Source organism: Choristoneura fumiferana, chromosome 2 (genome assembly GCF_025370935.1).
Source record: "Choristoneura fumiferana chromosome 2, NRCan_CFum_1, whole genome shotgun sequence".
NCBI lineage: Eukaryota > Metazoa > Arthropoda > Insecta > Lepidoptera > Tortricidae > Choristoneura > Choristoneura fumiferana.
In genome coordinates this window covers 17425450-17438633 of record NC_133473.1, presented here as the reverse complement: position 1 = coordinate 17438633, position 13184 = coordinate 17425450, and the positions used below count along the sequence as shown (strand labels likewise).

Here is a 13184-nt window from a genome sequence, read left to right as displayed (position 1 = left end):
ATTTTGAACGCACACATGCGTCGGTGGCACCAGTGAAAGTCAGGAGGCAGTGAATGCGTTATAGATTTCAAGCCAGTGACTGTGTGGCATCGTATCTCTTAAAAGGATGAACCGATTTCGATACGGTTTTCTTTACTTGCAGGAGAGTCGGTTGCGGTGTTTCTTAGCTATGTTTAATTAAAATCGTTAAGCCGGTTTTGACATATTTAACTTTGTAATAACAATGTCGGGAGTTTTAAGTTATGTTGAATTCCTTTTACAATATCCTATTCAATGATTATCTTTTTAAATTTACAATATGGTTGAAGCTACTATAGTAGTAGGATTGCTACCAGGACAACTAGAAACAGCGAGAACTTCAGACCCTCGATGCGGCTTTTCTGAGTTCAATACTATTGTATTTTTCACCTATGATGAGTTCTGTGACACTTGAAAATTTTCCGAATTACGCATACTATGTTCGCAAAATATGTTTTAAAAATAATTTCTAGTTTGAAGCAAAATAATCATAAAAATTTAAAACTGTACATTTTAAATATATATAGCAATATCAGTGTCCATTAAATAGTCTCCATCGAATACGATAGAAAAAAAATTATATATTTATTTTTCTAAATGACGCAATGTGTGAAACGGAACAGAGTAGTGACGTGACACAACATTATCGGCAATTGCCGCGGTGCATTATTCAATAACAATGAACATTTAGATATTTTAAATTTTTAAACAAAACTTGCAATATTTTGTAAACGCGGCTATTGGAACACGGCCGCAGCCATCTTGTGCCTCCTGTGGCCAGTGCTTGTCAGTATCACTGTCAGTACGAGTGCGTCTGCCTTGTATACGAGTTGAGTCTCTATTGCATTTTCTTTGCATTGTATTTTGTTATTGTTCATTTCTGTTATTATTGTTGTTGACTTTTGTTACTGTTTCTCGTTAGGTTTGTTGTTATTTTTTGGCAAAATGCCGAAACTGTTTAAAAATACTGTTTTGAACTCCTAGAGTCGGGAGTTTGTAATTCGTTTGAGCGAGAACGAGAAAACGGTGTCCCGGTGGGCGGAAAACTGGAAAAATATATATTTTTTAATATAATGCAACTTCTCCAAAAATAGGCACTAATAACTCGTAGAAAAATCGATAGTTCACTCGATAAACGGTACATCTCTAAAACTTTCAAACTCGAAACGTCACAGAACTCATCATAGGTGAAAAATATTATAGTGAGAAAGATTCGCGCAGCTTCAGCTCAAGCACGGATTAAACATAAAACACAAGCTAAGTAATAAATAAATAGTTTATTTAAAACTTAGAATACTATTTGTCGTAGGTATAGACCAGTTGCGTGCCGACTTCGATGTTCTTGCCGTTATGTGCGAGCTGTACCGTGCCGGCCGCGACGTCCACTTTCAGTACTCCGGCGCTTTCCAAAATGACGCACTTCGTCTCGTGGTCGCCGGCCACTGGGATCTTGCGCGGGCCAAGCGATGGGTCCACATACCGCCACAGCTTGAGAACGCTCACATCTGAGAAATAAACGGAAATATGATAGGGGTGACAAGAAAGGTGCACATCCTTATAAAAAAAATATGATTGGGGTGACAAGAAAGGTGCACATAAGCAAGCAAATACAGAATTATTCATTATCATCACCCCAACCTATTTACGTCCCACTGCTGGGCACAGGCATCTCATAATGAGAGAGCTTGGGCCGTAGTTCCCACGCGGGCCCAGTGCGGATTGGGAACTTCACACATACCATTGAATTACTTCACAGGTGTGGCCAGGTTTCCTGACGATGTTTTCCTTCCCCATAAAGCTCATGGTAAATTTCAAATGTAATTTCGCACATAAATTTCGAAAACTCAGAGGTGTGGGCCGGGGCCGGGGTTTGAACCCACGAATTGATAGGTCAAACCACTAGGCCACCATGGCTTTACTTATTACATAATTATTATTTATGTTATATTCAACTATCCATTAAAAAGTACATTTAAAAAATAACATTATTAAAATGACCCCCCTTAGGCAAGGTTCCAAATCAAAAGATACTGGCAGCCTTATCTTGGAATTTTGAATAACCTCTTTGCTATTTCCTATAATACATTTCCTTATGTTTAAAATTAATTATATCTCATCTCACCTTTTATCGCCTTGACTTCCTTGGCAAGCTTTGCTTTGAGTCGTTCGACGGTGTCTCCATCAGAGAGCGAAACAGAGGCCGTGAATAGACCGCTCATAGGGGCTGGGTTCACTAACGATACAGACACCCCCGGGGTCGCGCTGAATGAGATGTGGGGTAGGCCCGGCGCGCAGTCTTCTCGTGTTTTCTCAGGCGCATCGGGACTCTCCGTGTATTCAATTTCTAGAGAGTCCAGCTGAAAAACAAATGAACAGTGTTACACGCAAGTTTTCTGTGAAGGTTAAAGCCGGCTACAGACGTGTATGTGGAAGCATCGTAAGGGTGTCCCCACATCTATCGACGCGGAATCGGCTTAAGCCGACCAAAAAAACGCTTTATGTCCACGCTATAAGAGCGAAAAAGACGTCTCCCCGTCGGTAAACGTTGTTTCGCGTCGGCCGAGCCGATCGACGTCTTTTTCGCTCTTATGCGTGGACGTAGAATTTTTGATCGGCAAGCCGATTCTGCGTCGATAGGTTTGGGGAGACCCTAAATCTACTTGAGGCTAAAAAAAAATTGGTACAGATGTTATGTCTAGTGAGAATTAATTCTAAATAAGTAAATACTTCATTCAACAAATGAGAATAGGTTAGTGTCATAAAAAATCAAGCTACTCCGTGAGTTAAATTATCAAAAAATACTGGACACGTATTTTTTTTGTCAATTAAACAATATATAGCCGGTTCAAGACACGTCGTGCACAACTTTTTAACACGTTCGGGGCCGGCAACGATACACTAAGCTCTTACTCAATCACTTCTATGCCAGATGCCAGGGCTACGGAACCCTAAAAACACGTGATCGGTATCCTCTTGATAATCTAACTAACTGAGTATATAAAATATTTGTTTTTTACCCAAAACACTACTCAATTATACGATATCTCGGAAAACTTAACATAATTCTAACTTAAATTGTACTTACGTCCAAAGCATTGAGCAAATACTGCTTGTTATCCTTAAGCACAGCCATTTCATCGAACGGCAGTCCCAGAGACAGCGCGTCGAGCCCGACCCTCTCCACGTGGTCGCGCGTCATTTGTACGAAGGGCATAACTCGCTTCATGTACTTCTTGAGTTCAGGAATAGCGCCCAGCTTGGTTGAGATCACCTTGTTGTCAGGGAGACCGGACGGCTGGATGGAAAATGCAATAAATAGGTTGCATATCTCTTAAGTCCAGTTTAAACCCGGATTTTTAATCCCATGGAAAAAATGTAAACAAAGTTTTGTCATTGTCAAAGTGACATTTCAGGGGATTTCAAGGCCTGCTAGAAATATTATATAAAGTTCTGTTGTTGCCATGTTTTTTTTTATTTTCGATAAAAAGAGCCGTTTTTATGGGAGATAACTTACAAGTCGTCTTTAGACCGAGAAGTACTCAGACTGGAGTCCATCCTTTCATACAAAAATGAACAACTAAAGTACAATAAAAATATAACAACAATGTCGACAGTAAAAAAAAAACAGAACAAGAGTCACTGGAAAACGATTACGAATTCAGTCTCGAATGTTAGTGCATTGAGTGACGTCTCGCGTCAAGCGGCCCACAGCTTGAAAACCCGCATGTAATACCAGGACAATAAATAAATTATGCATACGAAAACAGTACTCTCTTTGTAAATTAATATATCAAAGCGTAGTAAACGCCAAAGTAAAGATTTTCATCAATAAATTAAAATATTTTATCTTGATTAAGAAAAACAATTTTTTAATGGGAAGTCGATTTCTGGCAAATGTGAAAAGAATAAAATATCTTGGATTCTGCAAATGTTTTTTGATAACGGCAACACCTTCGTTTACATTTTTTCCATGGGATTAAACATCCGGGTTTAGACAAGGGGGGCTGCTACGAAATTCGAAAATCGAAGTTCGTATTGTACCGTCCCTCTCACTATAATATAAGCGTCAGCGGGACGGCAAAATACGAAGTTCGAATTATACACTTCGTAGTATAGAAGCCTAGTGGTTTGACCTATCGCCTCTCAAGCAGAGGGTCGTGGGTTCATCGAATCGAAATAGATGGTCTAAAGTAAATAAATAAAATATGTGTAGACACCTCCCTAAATAATGAAATTGTATCGCATTTCCATATTCAAACCTCATTTTGGCAAAAGAGCAAGGCATTAAAATTTCCCCATACCCCTTCCCAAACCAATGAATTACTAATTTTTTTTTTATAGCTTGGGACACTCGACACCAACTGACCTAGTCCCAAGCTAAGCAAAGCTTGTACTATGGATACTAGGCAACGGATAAACGTACTTATATAGATAAATACATATTAAACATCCAAAACCCGAGAACAAACATTCGTATTATTCATACAAATATCTGCCCCGGCCGAGAATCGAACCCGGGACCTCAAGCTTCGTAGTCAGGTTCTCTAACCACTTGGCCATCCAGTCGTCTAAAGTCAGTTGTCAATCAGTTTTTTAAAGTCGGTTGAAAATAATGAGCTGTTAAACCTTACACCGTTCAGCTCCTTAAGTGTGGTGAGTATGATATGCTGCCACCGTGGATACTCCTTGGCAACCCAAATCACCGCTTTATTGGGCTTCGGCTCCTGCTTGGGCGCCTCGCCCTTTTTCGCTTTCTTGACCGCGCAGTGATTCTTCAGGTAGATGCGGAAGTTGTGAGTCGCATCCATGAAGTAGTTGCTCGCTTTCACGGCCACTTCGTCGATCTCGTCCACCACTGGCCAACGCGCGTGGAGAATGCTAGTTTTCTGTAAAACAAACAAGTTAAGAACGTTTAAACCTGCTGAGCTGGCAACGTTGCATTTTTGTTTGTGTTTCTCGATTATACCATAAAAATTTAATGAAAATTAAAAATGTGGTCTGTTCTCCAATTCGTGATAGACATTTATTTTCTTTAAAAACCGTTAATAAACATTTGACCGTTTTTAAAGAATATAAAAGTCTATCACGAATAATAGACTTTTATTTTTATTTTATGGAATAATATTTGCCAGCTCAGCAGGTATAAACGCTCTTAATATGGAAGAGGACAGTGAAGGACTTTAATTCATGTCATGAGCCACCATGGAACCTTCTCAAAGGAAAAGTCATTACGATTTTCCTTGTTAATTAATGCAATGTCACTATGACGTTTACTGTGAAATGGTTCCATGGTGAATGCATGAATTAAAGTCCTTGACCGTACAGACGTTGCTGTCCTATAAGTTGTACGTGTGGTAGCGATGGAGCGAGGTTTGTATTTCAAGGATTGGAGTTCATATACGAGTCAGACAATTCATGAATGTCATCATAATCAGCAGCAACAACAGATAGAAAAAAATCCAATATTAAATTGAAGCCACTCTCAAAGGCTTAACAATGAAAAGTCGCGATTTAATGTCCTTCATCACAAGAAGCGACTAATTAGGCCATCAGCCCACCTCGTGGGAGGTCCAACAAAGAGCGTTTGCCCCGGTGTATCGCGCAAATGAATAGGTAGGTATATATAGACAATTCTTATTCACAAGGTGTTAGTTTCATTATTAATATCCATAGCTTTTCGCATTAGATATGCTTAGACCGATAATAATAGCTACGAGCAAAACGAACACTAAAATCAAACAAATGGAGAATATCGATCGTCGTTTCTTTAGCCATCCTATCCCAGCCTATTTACGTCCCACTGCTGGGCACAGGCCTCCTCTTAGAATAAGAGAGCTTGGGCCATGTATGCAGGTTTCGTCACGATGTTTTCCTTCACCGTATAAAGCTCATGGTAAATTTCAAATTTAATTTCGCACATGAATTTCGAAAAACTCAGGGGTGCGGGCGTGGGTTTGAACCCACGAACCTCTGCTTGAGAGGCGATAGGTCAAACCACTAGGCTACCACGGTTTCTTCAGCAAGTCGGAAGTAAATCAATGTGTGAAGTTCCCAATCCGTACTGGGCCCGCGTGGGAACTACGGCCCCAGCCGTCTCATTCTGAAAGGAGGCGTGTGCCCAGCAGTGGGACGTCATATAGGCTGGGATGATGATAATGATTAGGGCCTGGAATTTTGCGTGTGCCTATTGACAGATTGTAGAGAGAGAGCACCGCCTTTTATCGATGTTATCGAAACCTGAAACTTTCCGATGGTACGTACTTTTTCAGCGGTCAATGATGGAAAAAGTTCGAAATATCGGAAAGTTTAATCCGTTCAAGTTACTTTATTGCAATCACAACTATTACGAAAATCTTTATATTTTATAACTCGAGAAAAGATCCCTCTGAGACCGCTTAATGTTACGTAGCTTGTTTGCCTACCCTTTGATAAAATAAAACAGAAAATACCTACCTATTGATTGAGGTTTCAAGATTGAAGCTCCCAGTGTCAATACATATTTATTAGATATCTATAATCTATAAAGAGTTGATAAGGTAAGTAGGCATTTTCTTGCAAGTGCTGTTTATTTAGGTAAATTAAAAAGCGGTGCTCTCCCCCCACATTCTGTCAATAGCCGCACGCAAAATTCCGGGCTCTAATAATTATACGAGTACTCACGTTTCCGAGCAGCTCCCACACATGTTCAGCCACGTGCGGGCATATCGGCGCCAGCAGCCGCGCCTGCGTGTCTATGTAGCGCGCCACCAGCTCCCCGTGCAAGCCGCCCTCGGAGCACAGCTCGCGATACTTGTCCCTGGCGGCCTGCAGCTCGAACACGCCGCTCTTTAGCGCTTCCTTGAACAACATCTTGTTGTAACTGTCGTCTGTCTGGTTGATTTTCATGTTCATTTCGCTGATAAACACCTTGTCGTGGAAGTTGTATGGGCCTGTAAGTATAAGGTACTCTTAGTTATTTACTTCATTACGAAATATATACTACAGCTAGACACTGAGTCAAGCCAGCTACAGTTATGATTATGATTTTGAATACATACTTTTGTTTTTATTTTTCAATTATTACTGTCTTTTAATTTATGATGGGAAATTATCACCACTGCCCATGAATACCACCAACTCATTTTCTAATTCCGTTGAGTTTATTTACTTTCGAGTAGCTAATTTAGTCCTTTGTGACAAAAAGACAGGCAAAGTCACATTAGCGATACTAGCAAGCGGAAATAATGTAAACCTAATCTTAACTATTTAATCCTCAAAATAAGTAGTATTTTTTTATTTAACAGACTTGCCTGTTCGTAACGTAGACTTCGCTGCCATCATCTCCTTTACCCACTCAATAAACGTGTACAGTCTCAAAATGGCGGCATCAGCCGTGCTCTCCACGAAATTGGCATCTTCCACCGAGTCCCCAGAATCCGCTAGAGTCAGCCTCATTCCATCGGCGCTGAACTTCTCAATACTCTCCGCCAGGGTCAAGAAGTTACCCTCACTCTTGGACATTTTCGCCGAATTCAACATCAGATGGCCGTTCGCTCTGATACCTTTCGGCCATTTATCCTCTTCGTTCGGCCAAATAGCACAATGGTTGTAAATGTAATATGTTAAATGATTTTGAATCAGATCTTTTCCTGACACTCTCACATCTACTGGATACCTAAAACGAAGAGTAAGTTCAGTAAAAAAAAAACTAACCCAATACGCCTGGAGGGAGATTTATCTACAAGGGTGTTTTAAAATTCATTCGTTCGTTTTGGTGTTTAGCTTACCAGAAATTGAAAGAGGCTTTCATCAGATCCAAAGATTTCTTTGGTATCTTCGTGTGTTTCGGGAAGGGCGCACCTTTGAAAAAGATGTAATCCCAAACCTCGAGTGTCATCTGTTCCGGCTTTATATCAAGAGCGTTCTTTTTATCTCCGCGGAACGTGCCGCCCTGGATATAGTGCGCTATGGTGTAATAAGCATTGTATATTGTGGAGTCAGACAGGGACTCTATTAGCCACTGCTGGTCCCATGGTAATTTGGTTCCTGAAAAACAAAATCATTATTAATATTATTACCTATCACACTCACACATGAAAAGATTAGAAATATGGTTAAGAAGCATTTCAAATAGGTATCACATTTACCAAGACCATAAGTTCTTGAGCACGCATATTCATGCAGCCAGTTTAGAGTAGCCTGAAAGTTCTTCCGAACCTCGTCGTGGTACGTGTTAATTTCTGCGAGACACTTCTCGGCCTGGGCCTTCCACTCGTCCGTTCCATAATCCAGGTACCACTGGTCACACAGCGCCACGACACACTCGTCACCAGACCGCGACATGATGGTTTTTTCAGGCTCGTAGTATATAACGGCACCGTTTTCTTTAATAAGCTTGGTCTGCAGAAGCTTCTTTACATCCTGAATTTTCTGCCCCTTATATTCACCAACTAGTAATACCCCGTCGTAGAAGCCTTTGAGGTAGACCAGTTCTTTCGCTTCTGTAAGTTTATCTTTATCGTTTTGGCTTTGAATTTTAAGTTTCTCGTACAAGTATACAGCTGACAGGTTACTTAGCTCGGGGATTTCGAGAATCGGGACCGGCTTGAAGGGGAGGACCATTTCGTCTTTTATGCCATATTTGTCGCGGAACGCCGGCTTCTTTTGTAGATCAACCAGGGCGGCATAATCATCAGGCGAATCTGAGGGCACACTTGTGACGATCCCCGTACCTTTGTCTTCCTTGATCGTCAGCATCGGCAGCGCATAGATCTTGGGGTAACAAGTCAGTGGTGATTTCAGAGATATGCCGAACATATCTTGGCCTACTATTTCTTTGAGAATTTTGAACTCTCCATCCTTGTCTGTGAAACCCTGGTAAGCCATGTTCCTGGCAGCGCGTTTTGTGCACACGAAAATTCCATCCTTGATGGTTTCGAACGCTATGTATTTGATGTCAGGGTGAACCCAGCAGTTTGTTTGGCCGTACATTGTTTCTGGTCTCAGCGTCGCTGCTACCAGGCTGATCTTCTTTCCTTTAAAAGACCTAAAATCGAAAAAACAGATGCAATACAATTTAGTTTGAAGATGGCTGGATCTCTGGCATATTAGTTATTTTTGAAACCAGTGTTTAAACGGGATCGGGATTTACGCGTGTTAAATTTCAAAATCTCAACCGCTGCATTCAGAGATGTGCAATTTTGCGCGGGTGTTTTTAATACAACACAAAAGAACACCAACATAATTTTGGAGAATCCTCACGAGAATTTCAAGCAAATCACAAAATTTCAATTCCAATGCCAGATCACGATTCGGCATCGGAAACAGCCAGGTTCACGCGAACGAAGCGAAAGCAAGTGACAAGTGGTTTGTTAAAGTTCTTACTTGAAGACTTCCGGCAGCGGTTCTAACACTTCCATCTTAACGAGCGTGTACTCCTGCGGGCCGGCGCCCTCGCCGCTGCTGCGGTCGTGGTCCATGCAGGGCTGCCGGTCCCGCGGCGAGAATATCGTGTGCCGCTTGCCGTACTTTATCTTGTTACGCTCGCGGAGGTGGTGGAATTGCCATTGCACGAACGAATCGAAGAATTTGTTCGCGTCGGTCGTTATGAACTTGCGACGCCAATCCACCTATTGAAAAGTAAGTTCATAATGTAAGTGCTAGTGCTACATTCAGAGCTTTGTTAAGGGCCTCCGCTAACTCGCGCGGGTGCAAGGCGACATATTAACAAATACTTACATGAATTCCCATTCTTTGAAGATCGCTAACAGCTCTTGGCGGGAAATAGTCCAGCCAATAATGCTCATCAGCAAACTCTTTGATCTCTTCGTCTGGAACACCTATGCTCTGCATAATCTGCCACTGGTACTTAGCAGCACCTGCCTTAGCAACAGCCTTACTCTTTTCCCTTTACTCTTGTCTTTAGGTATAATGTCCCCTTCATCTTTCACTGCGACTTCTTCTTCATCAGGGAAAACTGGAGGGTATCCAAACTGCTCCATTTCTCGCTTGAGTTTGTCCGCGCAGGCTTTTATGGGCATTCCGGTGCAATGGAAACCAAATGGAAAGAGCACCATCTTCCCTTTCAATCTGTAGTATCTTGTCGCAAACTGCAAATAATAAATGCAATCAAATTAGCATACATATGCTCGAAAAACAGAACCCTCCCTTGGGTAGTCGGGTAAAAAATCGTCGAGTTGCGGAGACTAAACCGCTATTAGCTATTACCTAAGAGGCGAGTGCGTTCACGATGGAACCGCACACAGCACTGCAGCTCGACGCGCGGCACGCTGCGCTCGCGCAGACAGAAGAGTATGTAGGGTACAGGTATACTGAATAAAGTGTTGCCGTCGTATTATGTCAGAAAAGTTCGTATTTATCTTGTCTTTCTCTAGATGGCGCCACTGCCACTGTGAGGTTTTTAAGTTAGGCTTTCAAAGCCTGTTATTACGGGCAAAATTAGATTAAAATCATATTTAATTCACCTTAAAACCGTACCATAAAAATATCGAGGATCCACAGTGTTGCGTAGCCCGTTTTGTTCGGAAAAAAAGATTCCGAAAGACAAAACTCTCTCAAAACACCGACATTCATTGCCCCGTGACGCATAATTGCCGTAATAAATTTCAGCTAGTGCGAAATATTCACAAAAATATTCTAATTATAAATAAACCCGCGCAGCTCACCCAAAAACAGAGACATTTGACATTTCGGAGACCTCACGCTACACTAGCGCCTCTAGCGGCGAATCCATACTCGATAGCCCTCATTAGCTTCAGTAAGCTTGTTGAGAAAGCAAGATAAATGCGAACTTATCGGACAAAATACGAAGGAAAAACATTATTCCATACTTCTTTACTAGGGTACTGCATCGGCGCATCAAATGTGTGCGAAATTACTATATACACCCGCACGAAGCCAATGTACGTCGCTAGTTATTATTATTATTATTGTTAGCCTATCCCGTCCCACTGCTGAGCAAAGGCCTCCCCCCAATACTTCCACTGCTCTCTGTCCCCTGCATACAAGGGCCAGTCCTTCAAGAAGAAGTCCAGTTCATCCCGCTAGTTATACGCATGTATAAACCTATGTGAAACTATCTATCTGATGGTGAAAACCTGCTTTAAAATCTGTTGCATAGTTAAAAAATGTCAACATACATAATACATACAAAGAGTCAGACGGCGAGAAGTAACATTCTTGTATACTATGTAAAGATAAAAATAGTACTTACTTCACACTTGGACAATGAAAATGTGTGTCCAAGATGGAGGCGGCCATTCATGTACGGGAAAGGGAAGGTACACATGAACTTTTCATGTGGTTTGCCGTCTGTGGGAGCTTCCACTTCGAATATCTTTTCGGCGTCCCATTTTGCTTGTACCTTCTTCTCAATTTCTTGAAGGTACTCTACCTTGAAAGTGCCTTTGCGGTCTAGAGTGGTCTGTGAAAAAGGAATCTTTCTTTAAATTTAAATTATTGTAATAGTTAAATTAAAATTAACTGCTCTGCTTTAGGCGCCAAACGCAGCAAGCGTCCGAGCCGCGAGCTCCGGGCGTCGTGCTCCGTGGCCTCAGTCAAATTTTCTAGAATATTTTATAACAAAGGATAGCAGAGGAAAAAACCTTTACATGCTTCGTACTCTCACAATTTTATACATTTTGACTGAGGGCATGAAACGCGGCGTTTAGAATGGCGGCATCAGGCGCTTGTTGTGGGGCGTTGGGAGACAAGTAATACTGCCGAATGATGGGTAAAAGTTAAACTTCTGAGCAAAAATTAAATCAAAAATATCTGAACAGAGTTCTATGCCTTAACAATCGAGTTGTGTTCACATATTTGTGATAAAATTTTTGCTCTGAAGTTTAAGTACAACTGTACACACTGATAAACTTATAACACAAAACACAACAATATAGCAGCTTAGTAGCATTCACTATATGGATTAACTTAAAAAATAATATTCTAGTCTTGCTTGTTCCAATGAAAATACAAAATTTATATAAGGATTTTTTTTTATAATATAAGGTATACAATAATAGGTTTGTGCTTTTTAGTTTTATATGACAGTGTATTATACCATTCCATGAGCTAAATTAACAAATTGATCACCAACTAGTCTGGTGTTATATAGGAGTCACTATACTACAAAATATTAAGTGAAAAAATAATTATTTAGTTTCCACACTTCTACATTTGAACAACATCCAAGTGAAAATACTCATACTCATTTATTGGTAATATCATTATTACATGTCATTTTGTTAAATTATTCTAATAACAATAATAATAGATACAGCGGAGAAAGTTGTATGTTTGATAGCTAGTTCAGTCATATGTTTGATAGCTAGTTCAGTAATCAGTCATTTATTCAGGGTTGTTTATTGTATGTTGCCTTCCAATATGTTCTTATCATTTAACTTGCTGAAACTTTTAGAATGTTTCCTCCTACCCTAAGAATATATATTTTAGAATGTGTCCTAATTTAAGTTTATAAACAAACTTTATTCAACTCATGAAAACATTATATTATTGATTATAAATATATGTTAGTCTGTAAGGTATTTATTGTATGGGCCAAGTTGCCCCAAATAAATGAATTTATTATTATTATTATTAAAAATGAATCAGTATTTCTTACATCAGCCACCCAGCTCCATATTGTTCAAGGAAAATTATTCAAGTAAACTCTGTTCTAGGCACTTTAACGCAAAATCAACCAAGTTAATGTTCATAATTTTTGATAAGATAAGCCGCTACAATTTATTGTAGAGTAAGGTGTATCAGTGTAATTTAAACATATTGCTGTGTACAAACAGAAATTCCAAGAAGCGCAAGAACACCTTACGGCATAACCTCAACAGATATTTGCCTAAATATAAGAATTGATGAATGAATTAGTTAGTGATAACAGGATAATAAAAGAAACATTACCATTTTGACCGTCTTAGAGACACATAAAATAATTAAAATATATCTTGAACTTCCCGGGATACACGTTGCACTTCTGTCTGAAAGTCAGTCTGAAAGTACAGTCAGCGGCGGCAGCGGGGCTACTACGAAATTCGTTAATCAAAGTTCGTGTCGTTCCATCCCTCTGACATACTATTTAATACAAGAGTGAGAGAGATGGTATGATACGAAATACGAACTTCAATTTACGGAATAGAGGGCCAGATTTCGATCAC

General features: G+C 40.3%; 1 protein-coding gene across 1 annotated transcript; it reads right to left on the bottom strand.

Moving 5' to 3' along the window:
- Positions 1-1280: 1280 nt before the first annotated feature.
- Positions 1281-13129, bottom strand: LeuRS (Leucyl-tRNA synthetase). Its single transcript, XM_074111075.1, is given in 13 exon segments — positions 1281-1523; positions 2141-2375; positions 3104-3313; positions 4650-4904; positions 6679-6947; positions 7308-7672; positions 7785-8043; positions 8145-9043; positions 9382-9626; positions 9736-9902; positions 9905-10106; positions 11231-11440; positions 12931-13129. Coding segments are annotated over 13 exon segments (3528 nt in total). The 5' UTR covers positions 12934-13129; the 3' UTR covers positions 1281-1314.
- Positions 13130-13184: the final 55 nt, after the last annotated feature.